The sequence below is a fragment of the Brachionichthys hirsutus genome, chromosome 12 (genome assembly GCF_040956055.1).
Source record: "Brachionichthys hirsutus isolate HB-005 chromosome 12, CSIRO-AGI_Bhir_v1, whole genome shotgun sequence".
NCBI lineage: Eukaryota > Metazoa > Chordata > Actinopteri > Lophiiformes > Brachionichthyidae > Brachionichthys > Brachionichthys hirsutus.
The window spans coordinates 1,361,673-1,389,057 of NC_090908.1; the positions used below are offsets into that span (position 1 = coordinate 1,361,673).

The following is a 27,385-nucleotide window of genomic DNA, read 5'->3' on the forward strand; positions in this document are numbered from 1 at the left end:
CACATATGTGTAGAAAAGAAAAGGAGAGTCCAGGAGGAGCCGGGGGGGCAGGGGGGGCATCCAGCAGAGATGATATGTGGAGGCAGGGTGGGCCGCTTCAGTGAGGATGGGTCTCTTTATTGTTCAGGACACCAGTTCCACCAGTGGGGACCGTGGCGCTGCGGATGACCTCCATCCACCTGCAGGCAGGCGGCGGGTTCTTAGAAATGCTCTGAGATTTAGGACTCAATAAAACGGCAAACACATTCAGCAAAGGCGCGTCTGTACCTCTCGAAAGTGTATTCACTCTCAGACCGGAAGTAGTAGACGTGGGACTTGAAGTGCAGCTTGAAGACGTAGTCCTTGTGAATGTTTTCAGACTCCGAGGGGACGGTGACGGAGTAACCCAACAGAGGAAGGCTGGCCAGCGGATAATCCTCCTGGGAATAAAAACAGCCATAAAGATGAGCTTCATCAATAAATAGTTACAAAAACAAGCAGGAAGAGCACAGCGGAAATCCAAGCAAGGTAAGAAGCTCATTTAAAAAAATAAATCAAAATAAAATACTGTATATGTAAAAAACTTCTCATCCAGCTTCACTTCCTGCATATTTATTGCATATCCTGTTTTGAGTTGGCCTGGTCTCTCTTGTAAAAGAGATCTTTGTTCTGAATGGGGCTAACCTGATTAAATCAATCTTTTAGACAGGAAACTGATCATTAATTTCTGTGTGCTTGTGATTTAAAGCGTTTTAAACCCACCAGGAATTTGAGTTCTAGAGCCTTTATTTGAACTCTTTGCTGAGTGGCTTTCTTCATGACTATATAAAGACAATGTTTTTCTATTGATTAAAAGCTTTTCAAACTTGAAAGCAAAAAGTTACACTTGGTTACAATATTCATGGCATAGAAACAGATGATAAAATTACTCTGAGGCTTGAGGTGAGATTAAAATATCCTCTCTGGGAGCCTGTAAACATCCATCATGGCACAGAGATGTGACATTCTACACTGACACGCGACGCTCCTGGTCCCAGAGGAGTAAACACCGAGACAGAGGCGAGTGAACGCTCGTCACCTGGTGAGATTTATAGAAGAACAGGCTGAAGTTGGTGAAGACGACCCACAGCTTCTGCCAGCCGTTGCTGTTCTTGAACTTCCTCAGTAAGTTTCCTGAAAGCTGATTCTAAAAAAGACAAAACACAGGTTTGAGATCTGAAACACGGTAAAGTCACACCAGTTTCACAAGGAGTGACCAGAACTTAAACATTATTAATTAAATCACCTAATAACTTCCATGAAGGGCTCAAAAAGAGAGCTTTAAAGCCCAACCCTTCCTGCTGCATCAGCTAAAATGTTTTTCCCATTGCAGTTTATTCTGATTCAGTTTCATTTATTATCCACATCCTGCTGCAATAAAGACCCACAAATATGTTTTATGTGCCAATAAAAATTGTCCCGAACAATTACTCCTAAATGTTTCAATAAGAATTAAATTCTCCAGCAAGGAAATTAGCCTTTTGTGACAAATTAAATTATTACTGTATAATTTTGCAGGTATTTAAGGCATTCATTGCAAATACCCCAAAATAGAGAAAATCAATATCTTCCCAGTAAGACGCTGCTTCTATCGCGGCTCTGACTCGGTTTACTGATCACTGATCAATCTTTAGTCCGTCTCTGTTCTCTATCAAGCACGTTTCCTCCATTCCCGTCTGTCTGGCTCCTTTACCTCTAGACTCCTGCAGGATTCACTAAAGGAGAGGCTCTGAACACGGTACCAGCAGATAACAGACAGAGGCACGGGTCCCTGGCCACTGGGGGGCCCCACTGGGGGGGCCTTATTCTCACTGACTGGACTAGGGTCCTCTACCCACAGAAACACATGGGGAAAAGAGAGAGAGAGAGAAAAGACAGACAAGGAGGGGAGGACAGAAACACAGAGACTGAGTAGGTGAAACACGGGCATGCAGTGGCAGAAAAAAAACACGGAGGCCGGCGTGCGTCCGGGCGAGGCTGCGAAGAGGACGAAGGCAGACAGTCAGAGCAGGAGGATCGGGGTAGGAGGTGTCCACAGAGGGGAGCGGTTACTGTCAGGACGTTTAGCACATCTTAGTTACAGACAGTCAGAGAAAGATCACAGGAGCCGGGGAGGAGAAGAGGAGCAGGACGTCACGCAGGCAGCTGCTGCCCAACGGAAGCAGGAACAGCATCCTCCCTAGTCCGGCAAGTAAGCAGCAAATAAACAGCATTCACACACAAGCACGTCAACGTGGGTCCAACAACGGCGGCGTGGAGCGCCGAGCTGGGGAGGACACAGTAGAGCCCAAAAGCAGAACGAAAAGTCTGAGCATGGTGAAGACGCCATTCACTTGGTGACCAGAATCAGTGAGCCTAAAATCATCTGAAGAAGACGTTTCCTCAATAGCTAAAGGCTGAATTTTGCTGAATGACATTTTCGGTTTTCTCCGGACCCTGAACGCACCGTAGCGACGGGATAAACGGATCCCATTTTTATATCCTCTCAGCACTTTATCAAGGCGGGGAACAGACCAGCTCAGGAGGATACTGTTCCCACGGAGATCTACTCAAAGTGAATGGCGGCAGGGCACACACAAGAAGGGACACAGATAAGGAGGACGGTGAGGCAGACGAGGAGAAGCAGGCCTGAGGCTGAGGGCTGGCGTTTGGCTGGTACCTCCATAGCTACGCTAAAGTCCGCCACGGACACACTGGTGTTCCTGTGCCAGCACACGTGCACCATGGTGTTACCACGGTGAGGGGCGGGCCTCTCCAGGGAGGTCTGCGACGCCGCTACGTCGTCCTCAGACTCCGCCTCCACTGCGGAGTCCTCAGGGCTTTCTGGGAAAGTCAGGATGTTGTTACTGCGAGACAGCGAGCAGGGTGACGAGGGGAGGAGCTAAAACGCAGACAATGTCAGATCTTTCACAGGTGAAATGTCTTCGCTTTGTTTAATGGAGTTACTATACTGTGAACACTGGATTACCTTCCTGCAGTACAAACTGAAGTATATGTTTAATATTCGTCTGTATCATGACTTACTGCTGTTTTCCAATTTGCTGGTCAGAAGGTCCGAGGAGGGCCCATTGCTGGTTTTTGCCATCTCTATCGCCAACGTTATGTCCTCCATCCACTTCTCCATCTCTGTCAGTGAACTAGAGATGCGGCAAAATTATTCACAAATACAAGGCAGCCAAAATATCACAAGGAAAAGAGTTCAAAAGATGCGGATCATCCGTCTGCTCCGTCACGGAATCTCCAGCCGCAAAATGAAGATCAATAATGTAAGCCAGAACAAAACACAATCCACCACCAAACGGGTCGACCAGCTTTACCCACATCCATGTGAACATTTAGTTCTGCCCCGTTTTTCTATGACTAATAAAATAATCGACACCTTCCATTCCAGAATTTGATTAGAAGATCATTCTAAGCAGAGAATAGTCGTTTGTTCCGCTGCCTCTCAGGGTCTCACCTTGCTGCCACCACCACCGACTGCTGCTGCCCGCCCAACGTGAAGGCGTGAGGGACACCCCACTCGTCCTCACTGGCTCTGATCTGGATGAAGAACACAGAAAAAGCATTAGACAGCAGCAGAATCTGGGACAGCGAGGACGAGACAGAACCAGAGACGTGATCCTCATCAGCCGTCCGGAGCTCCTCGCTCACCGTCAGGCCATGGAGCTGCAGCTGCCCGTGAACTTTGAACTGATTGGTCGCTGTCATCCCTCGACCCGTGAACAAAATGACGTCATTGAACTGAGAGTCAAAGAAAATGGAAATTAATCAATTAAGGGATCATACATTTATTTAGAATGATAAAAGAAATGGAAAATTCTAACAAGTTGTGACTCTGAACCGATAATAATAGCAGGAAATGAACAGTGCCTATTCATTATTCATATACGCTATTCCGCTGCTTCATCATAAATGTTTGATTACTGAAGCTATTTTTCCGATAAAACCAAACACGTGTGTCTTTATTGATCTGACAAGGCGTGTTCCACCATGAGAGCGGAGGTTACCAGGAAGAACATGCGTTGTTGGAGACCTTTTCCAGACAGTTTGCTGAGGCAGCCCAGTCTGATGAACTCCTGGTGGAGGAGGACACACAACACAAGGGTTAGAGTGTAGAGTTACAATCTCTGCCCGTCTAGTTTCGCTTTTATCTTTCAACTCACTCGACCAGGAACCACAAGATTTTCAAGGCCAATTAAATCCTTCTTCAATTCTAGAAGCTTCTGGAAGTTCTCCATCTTGATCAAGCTTCCCTGGAGCTGCTCCACCACCTCAGACACGTCGGCCAGAGCGGCTGCAGACCAAGCAGGCATGACGGCGTTTTATTACTCTGCTGAATCTCCTGAACGGACCGAGGGGGAACCGCTGGTGTGAGTCGGGTACCTCTGCAGTCCCTGAAGTCCACATGAGTTGCCGGGTAGTGTTTGCACAGGCGCTCCAGGATCTGCTTGTAGTGGACGAGGCGGTGCAGAGGCCGCAGAATGAAGACGTTCAGGGGGATGTAGCAGACCTTCTGCAGCTCAAAGTCCCTGCAGAGTCCCTCCAGCCTGCGGGACGACCTGCACGATTTCTCCAGCTCTAACAGAACCTCCGACTGCCGATGCAGGCTCACCGTCAGCGGCTGTTCAGAGAGTCGACATGCAAGAATGTGCTGTCGTCCATCACTGCAAAGACCGATACCGAGCCATTCAATGCAGAGAGGCGCCTCACCCTCAAGCTCTCCAGGTTTCTCAGCATGACATCTCCGATGCGCTGGTAGTCTCCTTTTACGTGAGCGTTGGAGCGTCCTTCCCTGAAACGGAGAAACATCGGCATGCTTTCATCCCTGCAGCCTCGCAGGCCGCGGCCGACGGCGAATTAACCGATGAAGCAACACAAGAGCTGTAAAAGCTCATCTAATATTTAGATGAGCTTCACCTTAACCTTAATCAAGAAAACTTCCAAAAGGTTTGAACAGTTTAGAACGTTGGGAGAAACATCCGCCAGCAGGTGTCTCTCTTGAGCCGGTGTTTAAGCACGAATCCCATTGGCTGTCAGAGGCAGAATAAATCAGAGCGTTCTAAGTCTGCTCGGCTGTAAATCACTTCCTGATGTTAGACAGAGAGCGCTGCGATCGTTGTCATAACAACAAAGGCACATCCCTGCAACATTATTTGAATATGCAAAGTTGAATAAAGACACATGTTTGGCTTGCACATTAGAATGTCGCTCCTACCAGCAGTCTACTTTCATTTGGAAATGTACTGACCACTAGAAGCCAAAACAGGATTTAATCAAATCATCTCCTGTTCACTGTCATTAATTCTGTGTGTGTGTGTGTGTGTGTGTGTGTTAAAGCACAACATCATAAAGCAGAGCGTACTCTGCAGGCTCACCACCCCACAGGGGCATTTTAGGGTATCTGGGATGGAAATAAGTCTTACCACAGGGCTAACCTCTGCTCCACCTCCCTGAGAAATCCTGTGTGGAACTTGTGCAGCGGCTCAAAGGTATTGAAGACGGTTTTCTTCAGAGAGTCTGGAGTCGCCTCATCTTGACCTACCGCATTCTGGAAAGACTAAAATCACAAATACATGCATGCATGCATGCACACGATATTAAAATGCGTTCCATTAAAATCAAGAATCTAAATCTAAGTTTAATGTCAAGTCCCGATTTTCTCAGCTCCAGCTCGTGAAGAGTTTCTGGATTGATGACTGTCAGTGATCTGTTGCTGCCGATGACGACTTCAGTCCTGCAGACATCAGCTTTATCCTGAAGTCCTTTAACCGTCAGGATGAACTGAATAATCAATGCCCGTCATTCTTATCAGTATCTTTCTCCACCAAAGGTTTGATGTGGAGCGACAGAAAATGGCCGAACGTTGCTGACGTGATGGGAGAGGGAAGTTTTACGATAAGAGAGTGTCTGTTGGAAAGAGCCGGCTGTTCAGATGACTTCACCCCAAACAGCAGCAGCAGCCAGCGTGTGGTGAGAGAAGGGGAACACACGCACGCACACACACACACGCACACGCGCACACACACACACATAAAACTGAAAAAAGAACAAGGACATAAGCCAACCCAAATATTTACGAGATGTGTGCGAGGCTTTGGCTTGAGAGAAGCTGCAGCCTTTAAACGCGTCAGCAAAGTGACGCGAGTGGAATCGGTCGATGTCTGTGTTTTAGCGCCGCCGTCGGAGCAGCAGAGAACTTCTAATATCCTGCCTTCTGCTGATTGGAGATAATATCAGGCGTCGCCGACGCAAACGAACTGAACAGAAAACGTGCCCTTCATCTCCATTACGGGTTAGTATTCACAGCCTTGAGCGAGCCGGGGGGGGGGGCTCACTGCCTGACCCGGTGCTACGGCGGACTGGATCAAGGTTTCTCCCTGGAGGAGCGAGCCGGAGGAAACCGATGGAGGGGCTTTTCGTACCACGATCACCACCTCCAGGTCCTTCAGATACGTCCTTTCTGTCGTCAGCAGCTCCTTGGCGATGAAATAGGCCCGGTCTGTTGGGAATCTCTGCAATGACATCACGACAGAGAGGAGACTGAGAGAGAAGCCTCCGACCACCGGCGGCTCTATTCAGCTTCCCTTCACATCACAAACCTTCCTCCGGCCCTCGTCTTCATCGTCAGTGCGAACACTGCAGGCGTCGTTGAGCAGCGGGCTGGTGAGAGGGGAAGGCTGGCGGCCGTCTGGACTGTGACCGAAGAGCTCCAGTGACTTCTGGCCATTGACCATCCCGTGAGGGTGGCCGGAGGACACGGGCAGGTGGGGGCTGGTGGACCCCAGACCTGCACGGGTCAGCAACCAGAGGAAGGACAAGAGACGAGGACGTGAGTCAACACGACAAAGACAGGGCGGCGGAGAAATACCGTCACACGAAAGTCACAGGTCGGTTGATGATTAGCAGGTTCTGCCAACAACTATTCTGGGGGGGGGGGGGTCACGTGATTTTCAGAAATGACTGCAGCAGCACCTCCAAATGCTCTGTGATGCATGTCCCCGTAAACGAATGGACTGTGGACTGAACAGCACAAGTTGGGCTCTTCAATGTGTTCGAGGATTTACCGCCGATGAACAATCTGAGCAGCTGAACTATACAGGATAAACTACTGCGACTCAGTTCAGGCTGACCCCGGATCAGGGTTAATGATTTGTCACCTGCGATCATCTATGCAGACGATCTTCACTGAGCTTACTTACTCTATTTGAGCTGCAACACGCTCACCTCGTTCTGCTGACCTCTGGCATGTCGGCACAAACACAAAAATGAATGCACACACAAAAACAACTCTTCAGAGACACACCAGTACTACTCTACAGTACAAAACGGAGGGGAAACCACAACAAAAACTACAAAGATTCACCAGCAAGGCTACAGAACTACAGGGAGAATGAAGGGGAGGGGCTTCTCTCTACACTAATGTTTGGGCTCTTAAAAAAGATTCAGAAAGTCTCACGTCATAAAGCTCCCCTTTATTGACTAAAAAAAATTCAATATATACATCATTGAGTGAATATAAATGTTGAGAAAAGCAGCATAAGTGTGTGAAAGACAGACGAGCGACCAGAGGGGCAGCGGAGATGAGCGCGGAACAGGAAAGTAACAGAGTGAAAACCATGCAGAGTTAATATTAAAAATAGATCAGGTACTTATGAACGTTTCATTGTTGCCGCGCTGAAAGAATGATTGGAAAAGAGCAACGACATGCATCAATCAGCCCATTAACACAAATCTGCTGCTATCAGTGACAGAAACACGTAGTACACGTTCAAATGTGTACTAAAACGCTGTCCAGAGTAAAACTGCTCGATGCACTAGCTTTACATTCGGCTCTAACGTCGCCTCCTCCAGTGACGCAGAATAAAGAAAGCCATAGCGTGATCTGCACATGCACAGAGCAGCACGGGCGTGTGTGTGTGTGTGTGCACCAGAGACGTTTCCCTTACATTGCAAAGATCCAGTAACTTCTAAGAAATGAATTCTCTCTCACTAACAGCAACATTAGCACGCCGTGGCTGGATCATTGCAGAGAACGAAAGCCAGACCGGCTAATCTTACAAGACTGTAGTAAAAAACAAAGACAGAAATGTGACAGTTCCATGTTGACAGAAACCAAACAAAGAAGAAGAAAGAATAGACAGACAACAAAAGGATTATCAGGTTCTCAAACAACAAGAACATAATAAGGAACGTGCAAAAAAAACCCTGAAGAAATGACAAAGAACGAAAGTGCTCCTTCTGTTAGACGGAAACTATGTGAGGACACTGAACCTGCGGGGGCTGGAGTTCTTTGCTGGGGGGTACGTGAGATGATGTGAAGTCATTAGTGATGATAAAAGTTCTATGTTTACCCTCACGTTGGCTAACAACGTGTGCTTCAAGTTCTTAAGGCATCTGAGAGACAGAAACTCAACGACTGACTGAAACCGAGCTTCATCTCGAAAACATCCGGCGAACGCAAAGAAGAGTCGAAAAAGTGCGACTGGGACGCCGAATCCTCTCCAGGACGTTTGAAACTGACCAGGTCAGAATCACCAAATAGTTACGTTTTATTATTAGCAGCTAGTTAGTGTTCAATCCTAACATGGCACTTGACTCAAAAAGCTAGCAGGCTGGAACCCCCCCCCCCCGATGAAGTCGGGGTTCATCTTTTCTTTTTAAGTTCTCGCTCACACCAGACTCCTTCATCCTAACCTGAACTCTCCTGGGGAGACGACTGAGACCGTTCGCACTAGCAGCTGAAACCATCTTCATCGCTGAACGCGTGGCTTCCCTCCTCCTCCGCTTCCTCGTCTAACTGGAGGCTCCCAAAGGAGAACTTGTTTCTGGGTATGGGGGCGTTTAACGCGGGGGGGCTGCTCGCCTCCACTTCAGACTCACTGGACTCTGACCCGCTGGCGCTGGAGCAGTCGCTCATGTGAACCGCCCCCAGGTGGGGGACACCAGCCTGCTTTGGGCGCTTCCGCCCCAGACTGGCACCGGGCCGACCCGGCGCCGAGAGGCCGTTGGCCATCATGCGGCGCTCGAGGGCAGCCATTCGCTCGGCCCGAGACAGAACAGGCCGGGCTCCTTGCCCTGGGGAGGACGCTCCCCGGTTCGAGTTCGAGGCGTGACCCACTTTAGGGGGCTTGTGTATCGGGATGGGCGAGTGTCTGCCTCCATCAGAGGGGAGGGAAGGAAAGCTGTAGCCATTTTGCTCAACATAACTGAGGGCGCCTGCTTGATGGCGGGTGTCGACGGGAGCACCCACGTGTGCGGCTGCGGGGGGGCGGACGCCACGCCCGACTCCAGCGTGTGCACCGAGCGCTGCCATAGTGCTCTGGTATGAATGGCGGCCCTGCAGAGCGCCATGCAGGCTTCCAGAGCCTGGCCGGTGCTGCCGTCGGGCTCGGTGTCTGCTCGGGCCGGATTCACTATCTACGTCACCGTGTTGTCTATAGAGCGGAGAGGAGCTGCTGACGTTTGCAGCAAGCGATGCTGGACCTGCACAAAGATGCTCCGGGTAGGTCTGCCGCGCCGAGCCGCTCGTCTCCTCGACCCTGGACCCTGCTCTGTCATTGTGGCCGTTCCTCTGGAGAGACGGGCTCGTCCTTGTTGTCCTCAAGGACGACGGGTCTTCAGCACTCACCAACACAGACTCGGTCCAATGGCGCAGAGGAGGAGAGTCGCCTCCGGGGGCATCGCTCTGAACAAAGAGAGAGAGAGACAAGAGACAATCAGAGATTGCAGACCCCGCCTCCGACAGTAAACAGGGCTTCCGGATCAGAGGGGCCAAACCTGCTCTAGCTTGCTGCTCCGGAACGGGAACAGATACAACTACAACTGTAACATATATGAAACTAGAGTGAACTATGAGTGTTCACACCAAATGTGAAGTCTCTATCTCCAAAATCGAGGTCAGGATGGACTGAAAGATGGCGATTTTAGAAAGAAAATTAGCTCTCAGATCCGGATTGTGATCCGGATCCGGCCGAAATTAGTCATGGTCATAGACCTTTAAGGAGTACTTATGTGTGATCTTTTTCAGATCCATACCGCCATGCGTTTTGAAGAAATTAAGAAAAATGTCAAAAATCCTTGAAAAAGTTCTAGAATCCGGATCCAGATCCGGATCAACACCATTCTCGGAGAGGACCGAGCCACGGACAGAACCTTCCTTGTGTAAAAATTTCAAGTCGATTGGGTTACTAGTTTGAGTTATGCGCTCGGACAGACAGACAAACGGACCCAATTGCAATACCTTCCCCTCCCCCTCGGCGAGGGTAAAGATCCGGCAAACAAAATCTTCACATCGGTGCATCGTGGGGCTAAACGTGCACGGAGCAGAGGCCTCAAGCCAGCTCTCAATAAAGTTTAAATGTGTGGTTCAACAAGCTCACCTCCGTTGGCACTTCACGGTGGCGTGGGGAAGGCGACAGACGGCTGTTCTGTTGGACCCGACTGTGTTTCCTGGCAGACGGGGTGTTGGAGGTCAGTGGCTAACACTCCTAGCACCTAGAAATGTCAAACCGGTCTGCAGCCTTTACCTGTCAAATGGGAGCTTCTTAAACTCGGACTCCCTCACGTAATCAATCACCTGCTTCTGTGTGCGACCGCTGCAGAGACAAGAACATGAGCGAGGGAGTCAGGAAGAGCGGAGGTGGACCGGCGCCGTGAGAGTCCGGATAGCTGGGGAGCAGCTTCACGTAAAAGCACCGCCTACCTGAACCTGAAGGCGGAGCCTCGGGAAAACAGCATGGGCTTGGGCTTGGGCTTGGGTTCCTCAAAGAGGCGGAAGAAGGCGTGATATTCCACACAGGCCTTCCAGAACACTTTACAGCAGTCTCTGCTGGCCATCAGAAACTCCAGCGTGTCCTGGTAGGAGCTCTAAGGGACACGCGGAAACGTAACGAGCAGCACCAAACATTGATGGCGTTTACATTTTACAGCGCCATTAAGAGAGACGACTCACATTCAGATCCGCCCGCAGCTTGACGAGGAAGCGTTTCCTCTTGAAGCTCAACTTTCGAACTTTCGACCAGTTGAAGGCGTTAATCTTTGTGTGTCCCTGAAAAAACAAACCTTCGGACCTCAAGCTTTGATGAACCTTCAATTTTATGCACAAACTCATCAACTAAAGTAAACTCAAAAAGGACTTCAGAGCGGCCGAACGGCGGGCCATACCTGGAACACCAGGACGCCGGTGTGCGCCACAGCCAGGCTCAGCGCCGTGCCCTCACGGTCCTTTGCGGGGTGGAGGCGAATCCCGTACATCTCCAGCCTGCGAGCCACTTCCAGTAACTGAAAATCTGATTCTGCCGGCGTTTGACCTCTAGCAACGCACAACACATCGATGCAGTTATTGATAAAGGATATTATCGGCGCCGTGCACCCAAACTGCTGACACACGGAAATAACCGTCACGACCGCCGGCGCCACCTCAAAGCTTCAGCTCGTTGTTAGTGTGAATGATGATCAACGTATCGGCGTTCAGACTTTCACTCAGCATGTGCAAACCGTCTCATTCCATACGAGACGGATCCATCCCATCCGGTTGTGTGTTTAGGAGCAGCCAGAGTCCTCATGTTTATTTGACTACTTTGAGCAGCCGCTGAAGGTTGGGGAGCAGCTGCAGCCGCTAGCCTTGATCATTCTTATCAGTGGATACGACTTCCTGCTTCCTGTTTGTGCTACATCATGAGAGCACTAACTTGCCGTGCCACACGGCCAGAAGGACTGAATTAGAGTTATCAACGTAGCAATCCTTGGGTGGAGAAAGAGCAGTCAACCCAAGTAGAGCTGCCCTTGTGCTGCGTTCCTTTCTGGCAGAGTCCACTGTAGCGCAGAGGGTACAGGGTGGCCTTTCATCTCTGGAGTGGCCAGAAGTTCTAAGTTAATGTGCTATAACCTCCATCCATGGCCGTTTTCCTGAATGTTCCACCTGTGTAAAAACCTTTCCCCTGGGACATGCACAACCTCTGAGACAACGTTTCCTGTTCATGGCAGAAGACAATGAGGGCCAACAGGCCCCGGTGAGCTTAATGAAACGGCATTAAGGAAAGTCCTCATGTCCTTTCATCTGCCTTTAGAAAAATAACTCACGTATTCTTTGAGTGGAAATCCATGATCTTGTCAATCAGGGGCATTTGATCTGGGATGTAGTTGTTGTTGAGGAGGTGTGACCGGCACTGGCTCTCCTCAAAGTCCCCAATCTCAGCTGAAAAGAAAGAGTTCATGTTGTTGTGGCTATCCGGGGTGTGCAGACAGAACAACAAGCCTAAACTCCCAGGGAATCCAAATTAGAGGGTCTCCAGTGATGTCCGTCCGCCTGGAGCTCAAGCAGTCAGACTCAGTGGACAAACATCCTGGTCAACCTTCTGTAGGACCAGGAAAGACCTTTCTGTGTACCTGCTTTAGACACAGGTGAAATAGACATAGCAAAGCCTGAGAGCATCTCAGGTGACGCACCGTCGTTAGAGAGATCGACGCCATTGGGTCCAACTCTATGAAGCTGACGATGGATTATATTGAGCCTCTGCACAATCGTGATCGGGTCTTTTTTGGTTTTAGATTCAACTCTCCTTGGCAAAGATATTTCAATTCTCTGAAGCCTCCAGTGGGAGAATGAATAAAAAATGATTCTCTTGCATATCTAACTTCACTGATCTCGCCATCATGAATGTTTGTCTTTGATCATTTTTATGTGGCTCAGAAATGTGAGGTTATGAATTTGCTCAGTATTTCCTAAGGCACCATGAAACGTGTGTTTGTTCACAAGCACTTCTGCAAGATTGCGTTCAATCGTCTGACTGAAAGGTATCCATGGCAACACAGATAATCAATTTTCAATGGTGTGCAGAATGCTACATGACTTGTTTGATGATAAGCTTCGGGTGTCTTCAAAGACAGCCATCTTTAGCAGGACGTTACCCTGGATAACGTGGGACACCATCAGAGCAGCACTCGTGTCATTACAGGTCAGGCGTCCACCTGAAACATCCTGTTTGATCTGGAGGGCAAACAGGTACCTGGACACAAACACAAACACAAACAGCCGTCAGGTATTTAAGAGAAGCTTCCACTGTCGAAATACGAAGACACTTCAGTGAGGATGCAAATGTAATGTCCTGCTAATTAAACACATCATAGAGGAGGGGATTCATAGAAAGTAAATCTCCATCACACGTCTGTGTTTATCCTTTGCAAGCTTTCAAATAAAATATCCCGATTAAGACAACCCAATATGAGTGACTAGACAGATGCTGCATGTTTAATGATCAGGCTGTAAGACATTACATTACATTATATGTAAGACATTAACCAGGATGACATTAATCACACAAACATGTCAAACAGGTTATATTTATATACTCATTATTCAGAGCCGGTTGAATTGCAACTGTAATTAGAATTATTCAATCATTCATTCAATGTTCAAAGGACACAGACACCAGAACATCTCTAGCTCCATGCTAATCTCCAGAGGAGAACAGGCTCACCTTGTTAGATCCTCCAGGAGCTGGGCGTGGTCTGGAGGGAAGAACTTCACAGCAAACCTTAGGATAGTGTGCTTCGGTCCTGTGTGTGTGCGTGTGTGTGTGTGTGTGAGTGAGTGAGGGAGAGACAGAGAGCGAGAAAGAGAGATTCCTAATAACAGGAAATATATTCTGCTTGTAGTTTTGGAGTCCTGCAGTGAATCCTGGTTTTAATGTGATCAACATGCCGTTTGTGACTCTTATTAGTTCATGGACAACATTGGAGAGTTTCTCTGAACTGATGTGACGGATATGCATTCCAGATAAAACTAAAAGGAAAAATATGCTGAAATATTCAGAAGCACTTACGTCTGAGCTGCTTGATAATGGGCTTGATGTGGTCTAACCAAACCTGCGGAAATAAGTTCAATATATTACAGAACATGTTGCAGAAGAAGCTCATATTTACTGATCCTCACTCACCATCATCTTTTGATGATTTTGAAACTCCAAGCCAAAGTAGTCGCCCTCGATGAGCTTCATGTGGGCGCAGACGAGGTCAAGCAGCACCTTGCCTGAGGCCTTTTGCTGGAAAACAGACAAGTGTTGGAGTTAAATAAGAGTCTGTTGACTTCTGTGTTTTTATAGCATTGCTCAGTAACCCGCAGTTCGATCCATGTGACGTCTATTCTAAAAGACCAACTTGAGGCAAGCCCAGTGAAAAGTTGGACACAAAGAAGCAGTGAGGAAAAGGAACACGGATTTAGAGACCCTCTGGCAGCGAATGCACAGCCTGCGAGGCTCCGTTACATTTGGATATGTAGAAAAAGGACTATGAGGGTGGAAAGACCTGAAGCCACGCCTCGGGTATCTCTCTGGGGAAACAGAAACATTCCATGGAAGGTCAGACAGATGTCAGGGATTTCCACCGAAACATGGACACCATGCGGAGACACAGAGCTCAGTCAGACACACAGCGAGAGACTTTCTGCCTGGCTGCGGCCTCGTGACCAGCTTGCACCAGAATGAGGGGGGGGGGGGGGGGGGGGGGGGGGGGCTAACGGCGGCAGTTGCCCCTGGCCGGGAGAATGATCCCGAGTCCGAGTACATTCCCAGGAAACTGAACCACATGTTGCTGCAAGAATTCTCTGAAAGCAGCTGCAACGCTTCGACATCCCCTTTTTAACGCAGCAGTTAAACGCTCCGCCAGCATGTAAATCAATGTCGTTCATAAAAGACCAAGAGTGACACTGTCTGAGTTCCTATTAATGCTCGCTAAGCCCCACCCCCGCCCAAACAAAAATATAAAAGTCTTCCTCTATTAGTCTAGCCTTCCTGTGCACTGAGCTGCCGTCTCTCTCCAGGCTCCCCACCACCATGGCGGTGGTGTCGGTGAGGGAGGCCCCCCCGCCCCCCCGCCCCCATGCAACCAACAACCCCTGAATGAATTCTGTGTCTTGTGCTTGTTGCACTGATTTGGATAAATGTGCTCTGCAGTGGCTGCAGGAACCAAAGTGGCCGACTGAATGACTGAAGCGACAGCTAAAGACTTCCTGTCTCGCAGGAGAACTCTCATCTCCAGCCCCGTAAATCTGCTGTCAGTGTAAAATGATCAAGCCCAGCAGAGATGGGCAAGGCGGGGGCTGATTAGGTTCTGTGCCAGATTGGAGTTATGGCGCTGCCCTTTGACTCTGCTGCAGCCGACACAATAGGAGCACTGTCCTTAATGAAGCAGAAGCTGCAGAGATCGACCAAAGCGCCATAAGAACATTCAAAGGACACAGCTAAGACTAAAGTCTAATGATGGACCCAGGCATAAGAGCAATGTCTTAAACTTAAACGATTGAACTCTGGACATCTGCGGGATTACAGACAAACGGCGTGCAGGAGAAAATAGTAGTGGTAAATGCAAAAGTGCTCCAGCCTACCACGAGAAAGCTGCATCGAACTGAGGCGATCACATTATGTACAGCTCCCATGATAGCCCAGAAATGTGTCTGACCCCGTCCTGAAACTGCTTGTTCAAAAGCTGCAACTAATTACTGAAAGGTCTTTGTTTATAGCAGCAACTTGGCAGTGATCTGTGGAACCGCAACGTCTAGTGAGGACTCCTTCAAAGAACTCCACACATCAAAAATGACACAATAGCGCACTTAATTGATGTTCGGTAACGTCGGCCAAATCTAGCTACCAAATGTCAGACGTCGGGGTTCACGGCCCAACGAGCAGATGTCTAACTTCACCCCGACATGCAGCCGACACTCGAGTTCTCATCCCGCCTGGTGGAGAAGTTATAGATCAGCAGAAGCATTGTGCTCAGCGATTTGCAGCTTTCCTCCGTCTGCAATGCCAGAAGAAATGGCCCCAAACTCCCTTTTAAAGCATGAATAACAGAATAACAGATTCAGCAGGGAGCTCGTTGGATGCTGCATCGCTTCACTGACCTCCACACGCTCAGGTTGGCTAAATAAAGATGACAGCCATGTCGGCGCATGCAGAATTGTTATTTAAAGAGAGGATTAAACCAGTGGAGGAGTGGAAAAGGCCACTTTTGTATCCAGATGCCTATCACCAGCGTTCATCGGAAAACACGGCACATTTTGGGCTCGCGCTGCGTCGGCAGGCCGAAGTTGGGCGGTCCCAGATTGGATGTGCTCATTTCTCATGCATCAACGTGTGCATGAGGCAATGCACACGTTGATGCTGGCTGGTCCGCTTCAGTTTAAAATATGATGTATTCTGTCGGTGCGCACAAAGCCAGGATCTGTATATGACCTAATCTGATCCGAGCAGTAATGAATGGAACAAGAAGATGCCGTTTGACTTCTTAAGCAGCAGTTAAAACCCCGCTGGGATGGCTTACGGCTTCCTTTAGGGGAGCCATGGCTCCTCTGACAGCACCGGGAAGATGCCTTCCCACTCGGACCCGTCCGGGTACTGTCGTAGGAAGCCTCGCCGCCTGCCTGTCACACGCCAATGCATTTTGCCATCTGTTGAGCAGGTGTATGGTGAGCAGGCAGAGGGTGGGACGGCATCAGCCCAACCTCATTGACATTCAAGTCTGGTTCTGCAGAGGTTCCCAGGGTGACTCGACTACAGTGGGGAGGCGACCCCCCCCTGATAATCCTGTTAAATCACCTCCACGGTCTCTCAGCACACGGCGATGTGTGACCACGCAGAGGCTCGGCGTCCTCGTGGTCACAATCGTGATCGCTCCAATCCAACATAATGTTTAAATTATTTCAGTGTCGTGTTTCTCCTTTGTTTGCTCTTTATCCCGGATCATCCAGGCTGCAGATAAAAAAAATAAAAATACCAACAGATGAAAAGAGAAGTGAAGACTGAGCTTCTGCAGCTGTCAGAGTCCCTCCGTCACAGACGGCCAGCCCCCAGGCCCCCAGAGGACAACCACGAAGACAATGTCCCTGAGATAAAGGTAGCAGCCCTTCAGCAGCTTCCTCCTCCTCCTCCTCCTCCTCCTCCTCCTCCCAGTCTGGGCTGCCACAAACATATCGATCTTGCATGAAGAATAATTACGAGTCCTGTTGTGACCGCTGTGCATTTGTGAGGTGACCCCCGACAGTAACACAAAGACGCATCTATCAGCAAACCCCAACACAACTCGCTAATCTCCCAAATAATAAGCCGTGCTGTCGCGCCAAACATGAACCCAGAACCCAGAACAAAGTCCTCTGATGCCTCGTTTCCATAGCAACTTCCACAGATCAAAACCACGCTCAAATGATTCATGTCAACAACGCTGAATGTGACGTGTGCCAGTCTGTAAGATTGCTGGGGTGTGGGGGGGGCTTTGATAGGGAATCCTTGGTGGCATTCGACACACCAGACCCCCCCCCCCCCAGGAGCAAAAAGTGGAGGAAGAAACAAAAAGAGAGAGCAGAATGGGGGAAGGGTGCCGAATATGATGTGGTCCCTGAATCTCTGCTCGATAGCTTGAATAAAATATGCAAGTCGAGGTTTTCAGGCAGCTGGAATTACCAAAAGGGTCGGCCTTGGAATTCTGAGCCCCGGCTGGTTCTTCTTGGCTGCCACCCTTCACATCGATTACTGGGGGGGGGGGCAGATTGAAATACACGAAATAAAATTATGTGACGCACCCTCCCTTCCTATGGTGGACCGAGTTAGTCGATAAGATGACCATTGTAAGGTTAGAATGTAGAAGAGTTTCCATGGAAACCACAAAAACTTAAATGGGTATAAAGTTTGTAAGTTCTCCCCGTGTCCTCGTGGGATTTCTCCCATTTCTGGTTGTTGTTGTCTGCCTCTGTGTGGCCCAGCGATGCGCTGGCGACACGTCCGAGGTGTACCCCACCTCTCTCCCATAGCAAGCTGGGACGGGCTCCAGCAGACGAGACAAATCACCTCATCTACGAGACAATGGATGGATGGATAAATTACAAAATACCAAAAGGTACAACAACAAAAAAACAAAAACTCCCATCCGAGCTCGGCCACGGCGAACCGACGCACAAACCCCGGCCAGCTGTTGGTCCACATCTGCAGCAGGAATTCAGGCCTCTGTGATGACAGAATGCCAATTCCTCTCCACTGGAAGACCAAGGGAGCCCAGTAACCATAGCAACAAAAATAAAATAGTGATCCCTAATCTCTGAGGGGGAAAATGTGGAGGAATCTTCGGCAGCAGAAAAGAATCATGTGGTTAAATGTTAAAACAGTAAATGGTGCGTTAATTGTTACTCAGTGAAACGTGAGGGAGCAAACAGCACACCCTCCTTTAGCGGGTCGGGGGGCTCGGCAATGACTGATTCCAGATCTGTGAACGCCGACTTTAGAGCGCCGTGGTTTACAGGCCGACCACGCTGGATAATTCAGCAGCACATAAACTATAGATGAGAAGCGGACACGAGGGTTCAGACACAGAACACCTCACTGGGGGGCCTCCATGGTCGTCTTTAGCTGTTTTCAGTGTAACTTCATGAACTGAATATATAAAGGTTCCCGCGCTGCCTCTCTGTTTCTGGGAGGAGCCAGACAACATTACGACGTAATGGGTTGAAATTAAATAAAGAAAGTGGGTCACAAACCACAAGACCTGCGTCTCCAGCAGTAAACGGTAAATAATCGGCCAGCCTGAAGCCAGCCTATCAAACACGCATCACAATGGAGGAGAACCTCTTGAACCCGTGATCATCGCGTGGGTCCAGTGGAAGGCGTGTCAGCACTAACGCGGTCGACCCACTTCTTCAGCCGCTGCAGCCGACAGGGACAGAAAAGACGGAGGATCCATTGTGACTTCGACACCGGCCTGCTGGAGGCCTCAGCCCACGGAGCCTCGGGGGTCGTTTGGGACTCCAGAGCAGACCGACCCCCCACTGCTGTTGTGTAGCGGGCGTTCCCTGGGATGAGGGCTTTGTTATTCATCAAGGGGCATTCCCAAAGCGTCCTCCACAGACAATCCTTCAGCGTAGCATTCATCGACAGAGACGATCAACGGTCTGGAGACCCAGTCGAAAGCTCGAAGGAACCCGGACACGAGTGGCGGGGGGGAGGAAGCAGAGGACTCGTGGGCAGCGGTCGTGCTCCGGTGCACACGAGTCATCTGGACTCCATTATCCATCTTGCACCAGCCCCCCCTTTAATAAGAAGGACAAGAGGGAAATGCATCATCAGGTCATTTACTGGACGGCGTTTAGTTCTCGTGACCGGACGGCCACACCCACCACGCCGCATGATGGCTGCCTCGCCTGCTGCTATGACGTCCCTGCAACACAATGCCTCACCTTAATGAGGAGACTCTCATTAAATGGAATAATGTATGAGAATAATAAATGAGGACGAGCAAAAGGAATCAAAGGATCTGCCTTCACGCGTCTGTCACAGAGATCAAAGGTGATTCCTGCATCCGACTCACACGGGCCGATGGAGTCGCCTTCATGTCTGTCTCAACCAAAGCAACACGAGCATCTTCGTCTTGGTTACCATAGGAACAAGACTTATGATAAAGGCATTGCTTTTCCCGAAGCACCTTTGCACCGTCTGTGAAGCAGATTACAGTGTCAGATCTGACCTGGGATCAGAGACGGCGTTCTTCGTAGGAAGCGTTGAGCTGCTTCAGCAGGAAACGGAGGACGGTTCAGGTAAACGTGTGAATTGTACCTGTAAGCTTGTGCTTCACAGAAAGAGGAGAATGACGTTCAAATAACGGCCAGCAGCTCACATTCCTCCCCCAGAACCCCCCCCATGCTCTCCTCCAAAGACGACTTCCTGTCAGTGGCAGGAAATAATCCCGAGAAGGAATCACAGTTTGGTTCTGCTGATTCCTCCCAGATGACGCGAATGCTGTGAAAATAAACCGAATGTGGGAGAGGCTGGACGGATGAAAGCTCGTGTTCCTGCTTCGTGTAAAATTAAATTCAAATTCAGAGAACATTGTAGGAATGAGAGAAGGCCATGATCACAACTTTGAATATTGTCCCAGTTTAATCTTCATCAAAACCTGGAAAAGGCTCTCATCATTGTGCTGAAGGTGTGAGCCCCCGAGGCCCCCCTCAGAGGCCACAGCGCTGGCTTTGCAGCAGCACACAAATCCTCCATTTACATTATCCTGCTGATGCAATGACTCTGAACCCCTCCCCCACAATTCTTCCACCCCAAATATAATTTCATCTTTCAGCAGAACTGGGTCAATCAGAAGGGAAACCGAGCTGAGCCAACAATCCCTCGAAACGTTGTCACATACATTTAAAATCAAAACATCACACGAGCAGCACAAGATATACGTGTGTATGTGTGCCCCCCCCCCCCCCCCCCCCCCCCCGTGCTCGCATAACACACTTACTCTCTGCCTTTTTAAATCAAAACAAATATTCAACATACAAAAATTTAAAATAAACACACAAAAAAACATGGAAAAATGGAAACATATAAAAATAAAAGCCAAGATGATTATTCATATGTTCATCTTACACTTTAAACTGATCTTAGAACACCTGCAATCAAGCTCCTTTATTAAGTCCTCACGTTTTTGGTGTTCTATAAATATATAAATATTCCTTTGTCATTTTGTTATTCTGTATTTGCAACATTTTCTGCTTCATAAATATTAGAGTTCTTGTCCACTCAGCACCTGAGAGGGAGTCATGTGCATGACCCCCCCCCCCCCCCCCCTCAGAAGGGCAGATATCAGTGGAAGATGGAACTCTGACGCTCCTCATCCACCTTTATGTGTAGCCATGGCAACACACACATGGACCGGCACGAGTAGACGTGGCCTTTTAGAAGTGTTGAAATTCATAGCCATGTATTTTCTCAGAGGGAGCGTGCTTGTAGCAACGGTTGGGGTGTGCACGCCACGGGATGATTTCCAGCAGCAGGATGAGGGCGGGCGGACGACAAATAAATCCTCTCCACAGCAGGAGGCCGCAGAGAATAAGAGAGAATAACAACCGATTTAGCAAAGCTGGGAGAATACAACCGGGACTATTTAAAAAGAGAAGCACTGAAGGCTTCCGGGTGTGAGCAGACCAGGCAGCATCCGACATCTTTGTGATCGTCATGGCTACCATACGGCTCGGTGTGTGTTTGGAGGAACACTCCAGTCACGGGTCGTCTCATTAGACCGTAACGGGTTGAGGAAACGCATTCACACGGCAGAGAAGTGGACTTGTCTGTTTGGGCTTAATAACTCCCTCGTCCCCCCAAACGATCCTCCAGCCAATCAAAACTAACCTTCAAACTCACACAATGACAAAGAGCCAAACCATTCAACCAGCAGCTCCGAGTCCGACCCCTCCCTGCGGGGCCCGGGGGGGGGGGGGGGCGACAAAGCCTGCTGCCGACCCGTCAGCCTCATCAGTAATTATTGCTTATTCTATATACTTTTATTTTTACTTTTGTTTTGTGCATTAAAAACTTCAATCACGACGAGTCACACTCGTGATAATGATCAAAGTAATCTATCAAACAGTTGTTGAGGTTTTGATTTTGGAGTGCTGGACTTTGATTTGTCATTAGAACAGCAGTAATTTAGTTTAATCCAGATTAAGATGCGTTAAAAACTCACATGAATCTCTCTCTCTCTCTCTCTCTCCTTATAAGGGGGGGGGGGGGGAGCGTACCATGACTGTAATGGACAAAGTGATATCTGGAGAAGAGAGACAAGAGGAAGAGTCCTCAGTGGCTCATTATAGTTAGAGAGGAAGAACAGAGAGCAAGAGAGAGAGCGAGAGAGAGAGACAGAGAGAGAGAGAGAGACATTGAGTGTATAATGCAGACTGCCTGATTTGCTTAGTTCCAGTGTTAATTTCAAAGTGGAACATTCCATGTTTCATTAATTGGGTTGGAATTTTGATTTACGGAACAGGAACAGAGTCCAGACCTCCTCACATCCCTCCTACCGCCTCACTGCTGCAGAGCATCAACCAGCCACCAGCAAACATCAGCACGGACAGATGTTAGCCTGAGGACGGACGGCCAGCCCCCCCCCCCCGTGAGCAACATGGACAGATGCAGGCTGCCTGCCTTAATGTGAGAAGAATCAAATTAACATGAAAAGGTTACGTTTCTTCATTAATGCCAGTCTGCTGTTCGGGTTAGTTCAGCCACACATCATCAGCATCAACGCGTTCACGGCCCGAGTGTAAAGCAGGCCCCGCCGTGGCGTGTGACCCACGGGGCGACTCGAGGGCCTCGTCCTGTTCCTCCATCGTCTGAAAGTCTCCCACGAGGTGGAAACATACCCGCCTGAACCGGAGGAACCGGAACCCAAACCGCTGGGATCAGTTGCAGGACAGGATTACATGTTCTGACGCACAGAAACAGCCCCCGCCTCCGTGTCTGTGTGACCGATCGGCTGATGCACCGTTAAATGTTACTGAGACTTCCTGTTGGGTGTGCTTAGATTGTAATTAAGGTTGTTTCTCTGCACATTTATTCCCCTTTGAAGTTACGCGTATCAGGAATGGGAACCTCCAGTTTGAACGGGCGCACCTGAAACACTCGTGCAACCAGTCGACGAGTTAATATCGTCGAGTCACAGAACAAACCCTCAACTGTCACAACTTGAACAACTCTGCTATTCCTATTGCGACATGAACGCGCTGACAAGCGTGTTTGGTAGGCTGTCCAGTTTAGCTGCTTCACTGCTGCAGGGGCGAGAACCCCCCCCATCTCAGAACGTCCCCCAGTCTCCAAGCTGCTGGGGGACGTTTCGTATCCACGTATCCGTGCCTCTGGGATAGATCGCTCTCGCTCTGATGACGATCTGGATGCTACAAAGTACGGTTGCTTTTTTTTTTTTTGAATATCTTTCCACTCAGATTGGACTCGCCGATTGAGGAGGAAACACTCCGTGCACGCCTCCAGGCAACGATAATAGCAAAGCCGCTGAGATTCTTATCTTGAGGTGTAATGAACACGTTAAACTGAGCATGAACAGACTAGGAGTCGCTCAGAGGAACCAGAACCGGAACGATAAACAGATCTGGAACTGACATTCTGGAGACTCGAATACTCGGAGAAGGTTTTCATGCTCGGGGAATAAAACAGTCACAAACCAGATCAGAGTGAAGCAACATGATCCAGTGCGTGCAATGCCCAGAATGCAAATGCTAAAGTATTGATTGCTATTTATTGATTCTGGTTTATTGCATTGGCAGCGCTGCAGGTTTCTAACCTGGATGTGAATCAGACTATAAGAATCCCGACGCCAGACGTGAGATGCATGAGGACGAAGCCAAACTGAGTATTCTATGAGGAGTAGAATCATCCGAGAGGGTTGATGTCTCATTGTAGAAGCTAGTTCAGCGTTTCACTGAAGCTTCCCTTCCTGTTCCAACAGGCCTCAGAGGACGGATGATCGTTAATACTGAAGGGTCAGGCCGGCGGCTCCGACCTGAGAAAAGACAAAGCTGAACGCAGCTGCGGCGCAAACACACACAAATATAATCTGGGTTAAATGAGGGAAGTCAAACAGGAGCTGGCCGTGAGAAGCTCGCCGGCCTTTAACGTAAAGTACGACGCACGAAAACGCTGCAACGGCCAGCAGCGTTCAGAGCAACGTTTACCCACAATGCCTTAGGAAACATGCACATTTACTGTCAGTGGCGCCCCACAGCCTCATTCATAAACATCGAGTGCTGCATGCCTCCCTCCATCACCTCCTCCCACTCACCTTCTTCTCCTCCAGACAGGAAGAGGAATCCGACACGCATCATCATCATCATCATCACCATCATCATCTTAAACATGGCTCTGACCCACCCCGGCTCGGCCTGCAGCCCGGAACCAGCAGGTCCCCAATGAGGATGTGGATTCATTCAAATGGGTCACAAACGGGGGCTTTGATCTCAAACCACCAGGAACCATTATTATCTGAAACGTAGCTGCACCGCATGAAACATGCTGCACAGTCACGGTGATGTTCAGTGTGTGTGTGTGTGTGTGTGTGTGTGCACATCAGTACACACACAAGGAAGTGTCCAAGTATAGATCTCTGTAAGCTAAAACGAATCCTCTAAATCCTATAATTATGAACAGGATTTAAACAGCAGCTCAGCAGGCTTTGTTGCGTCGCCGTGTCCGCCTGCCTTATCCTGAAGATCCAGAAACGGCGTCAGGAGGACTCGGCGTGTGTAATAGATCACACACGCCGTGTGTAATAGATCACACACGCCGTGTGTAATAGATCACACACGCCGTGTGTAATAGATCACACACGCCGTGTGTAATAGATCACACACGCCATGTGTAATAGATCACACACGGCGTGTCTAATAGATCACACACGCCGTGTGTAATAGATTACATCTGCAGAGCAGGCGTGCTGCGGTCCGATAGATCACGGAGGAACCGTAACACTAAAAGATCCATCCAGTGTCATCCGTGCATCCGGCAGCTCAACATCATGCAGTTGCCATGCCAACCTGTCAGCAGACTGCTGCTGCCGGCGCAACGATGGAAGTGGGAGACGCTTCCTGGATACGGCGCGATAGCGAAGAGGCCCAGATTCCCACTAAACCTGGGCGAGCAGGCGTAAACTCACCGAGACGTCGAACAGCTCCTCCGTGTCGTCCAACATTCGGACCCTGATGGTGACACGTCGTCCGGGGGGCGTTGCCGTGGGTCTGTGCCCAGGGTCCAACGTACTGATTCCAAGGGTCTCTGGGGCTCCGAGCCGCCGCCCGGCACCACAGGCCGGCGGCTCCTGGTGCGGCTCCGCCATGTTGCTCTGTGACGCTCGCTAAGGTACAATCACTGCCTTCCACCTGAACACACGCAGCATCAAGCGAAGGAGTTACAAAGATATCAAAGGGAATCGGAAACAATCTGAAACAGCAGACGCATCGGAGGACGGGGGGCGGGGCATGGGGGGCGGGAGACGGGGCCCGGAGGACGGGGCCGTCCAAACTTCTGTTTGGCCGATAATGGTTGGCCCAAGGGAAAACCAATTACTGCTCATTAATACCCAAATACGTTCTTGCTTCTGAAGCATAAATCAGTATTAATTGATCTACCAAAGGAATCACGAGGCCAGAGTGGAAAATCAAATGGTCAATAGAACGGTAATTGATTTGGGAAGTCGTAAAAGCCAGACAAGCTGGAATTGGTCTCGAGAGCAAATATATAAATATAAATATAAATATAAAGGAGGTGTGAACAGAAAGAAACCTGCGATAAAAAAAACTGTTCATACATCAATCGTATTGATTCTGCTGTGATGTGGAGTCCAGCTAGTAAGGACACACTACAAAGACTCTACATAACACAGCCCCCCCCCCCTTACCTAGAGCCCAATCAATAGTCAGGACAGTCAGCTAAAGTGATTGATAAACTGTAATGAGCTCATCTGATCATTCTGAAATTCAGTCACGCAGAAGGTGAAGAGTCTGGCGATTAGAGCGACTGTTTCTGAGAGTTGGGTTTAAACACTGCTGAGCCCCCCCCCCCAGCCCTGATTACTCTTCTCATTGTGCATTCCAGCAGGCTGATGTCATCCTGAGACCAGCAGGACGTTCATCAGATTACTGGAACCAGCGGTCAGCCGTTCAGCGGTCAGCCGTTCAGCCGCCGCCGAGCGGCTGCTGCCAACTTCAGACGGAAAGCTGAATAAAGCATTTCAGAGGCGTGGCTAATGTGGGAAGGAGGCCGAGGTCAGCGGAGACGTAGCCGCCTGCGTCTGATGGCCGTCTGAGTCTGATGGTCGCCTGCGTCTGATGGCCGTCTGAGTCTGATGGTCGCCTGCGTCTGATGGTCGCCTGCGTCTAATGGTCGCCTGCGTCTGATGGTCGCCTGCGTCTGATGGCTGCCTGCGTCTGATGGTCGCCTGCGTCTGATGGTCGCCTGCGTCTAATGGTCGCCTGCGTCTAATGGTCGCCTGCGTCTGATGGCCGCCTGCGTCTGATGGTCGCCTGCGTCTGATGGCCGCCTGCTTCTGATGGCTGCCTGCGCCTGATGGCCGCCTGCGTCTGATGGTCGCCTGCGTCTGATGGCCGCCTGCGTCTAATGGTCGCCTGCGTCTGATGGTCGCCTGCGTCTGATGGCCGCCTGCGTCTGATGGTCGTCTGCGTCTGATGGTCGCCTGCGTCTGATGGTCGCCTGCGTCTAATGGTCGCCTGCTTCTGATGGCCGCCTGCGTCTGATGGCCGCCTGCGTCTGATGGCCGGCTGCGTCTGATGGTCGCCTGCGTCTGATGGTCGCCTGCGTCTGATGGCCGCCTGCGTCTGATGGTCGCCTGCGTCTGATGGTCGCCTGCGTCTAATGGTCGCCTGCGTCTAATGGTCGCCTGCGTCTGATGGCCGCCTGCGTCTGATGGTCGCCTGCGTCTAATGGCCGCCTGCTTCTGATGGCTGCCTGCGTCTGATGGTCGCCTGCGTCTGATGGTCGCCTGCGTCTGATGGCCGCCTGCGTCTGATGGTCGTCTGCGTCTGATGGTCGCCTGCATCTGATGGTCGCCTGCGTCTGATGGTCGCCTGTGTCTGAGGCCTGTCTGATGGCCGCCTGCATCTGATGGTCGCCTGCGTCTGATGGTCGCCTGCGTCTAATGGCCGCCTGTGTCTGATGGTCGCCTGTGTCTGAGGCCTGTCTGATGGTCGCCTGTTCCTGAGGCCTGTCTGATGGTCGCCTGTGTCTGATGGTCGCCTGCGTCTGATGGTCGCCTGCGTCTGATGGCCGCCTGCGTCTGATGGTCGCCTGCGTCTGATGGTCGCCTGCGTCTAATGGTCGCCTGCTTCTGATGGTCGCCTGCGTCTGATGGTCGCCTGCGTCTGATGGCTGCCTGTGTCTGATGGCTGCCTGTGTCTGATGGCTGCCTGGTGTCTGATGGTCGCCTGCGTCTGATGGCCGCCTGCGTCTGATGGTCGTCTGCGTCTGATGGCTGCCTGCGTCTGATGTGAGGCGTAGGAGATCACGTTCAAACAGAATGTCGTTGGATCATGTGGGGAAAGTTGGGACTCGAGTAATTATTACTTCTTTAATTGTATCTGACAAGTATCCAAAAGAAAAACGACTTGAGTTTGTGTAGTAATCCCAGTAAAAAGACAAAATCGCTCCGCTTTGGGAGCTGGATCCAACTCAAGTCAGAAAATGTTCAAATAAAATGGATTATTTATCAGATTCATGTGAGCCTTTTGATTTTGTGAGTGTGTCTGAGTTTGGCTTTGATAGCTCAACGCTAGCCCAGAATAAGGGACCCTTAAGGGACCCTAAAGGGTTAAGGGTATCCCATAATGCCCGACCACGAGCGCGTTGAGGGAACAGCGCGCACGCGCACGAGGTGATAAAACCACGTGGGCGTTATCCTGGATGGAAACCGTTTCAGGACATTTGAGCCTCAACAGTCAGCGAGCTTCTCACGGTGCGTTTGTAAATCCGTGCACTATGAGCTGCACATGCACGCCTTGTAACCTGACACCGTTCAAACAGAGCCCCCCCCC

At 49.9% G+C, this 27,385-nt stretch overlaps 1 protein-coding gene across 1 annotated transcript; it reads right to left on the reverse strand.

Annotated features, from left to right (window-relative positions):
- Window positions 1–28: 28 nt before the first annotated feature.
- LOC137901974 (FERM, ARHGEF and pleckstrin domain-containing protein 1) lies at window positions 29–24,675 on the reverse strand. Its single transcript, XM_068746010.1, has 26 exons — window positions 24,496–24,675; window positions 13,956–14,060; window positions 13,842–13,884; window positions 13,497–13,575; window positions 12,928–13,025; window positions 12,100–12,214; window positions 11,182–11,329; window positions 10,970–11,065; window positions 10,721–10,884; window positions 10,545–10,613; window positions 10,398–10,467; window positions 9,502–9,703; window positions 6,618–6,805; window positions 6,441–6,530; window positions 5,442–5,575; window positions 4,729–4,810; window positions 4,402–4,639; window positions 4,182–4,312; window positions 4,026–4,094; window positions 3,670–3,759; window positions 3,476–3,558; window positions 3,043–3,155; window positions 2,678–2,841; window positions 1,058–1,165; window positions 268–419; window positions 29–179 (listed from the first exon to the last, which is right to left on the reverse strand). The coding sequence occupies exons 1-26, from the start codon at window positions 24,673–24,675 to the stop codon at window positions 98–100; spliced, it is 3,093 nt and encodes a 1,030-aa protein (XP_068602111.1). The 3' UTR covers window positions 29–97.
- Window positions 24,676–27,385: the final 2,710 nt, after the last annotated feature.

Excerpts from the sequence above, each read along its gene's own strand:
- LOC137901974 (XM_068746010.1), bottom strand. The coding sequence starts at position 24,675 with ATGGCGGAGCCGCACCAGGAGCCGCCGGCCTGTGGTGCCGGGCGGCGG. Across the intron at positions 13,576-13,841 it reads CATTATCAAGCAGCTCAGAC|GACCGAAGCACACTATCCTA; the intron begins GTAAGTGCTTCT and ends GCACACACACAG. Across the intron at positions 3,760-4,025 it reads AACAACGCATGTTCTTCCTG|TTCAATGACGTCATTTTGTT; the intron begins GTAACCTCCGCT and ends TTTGACTCTCAG.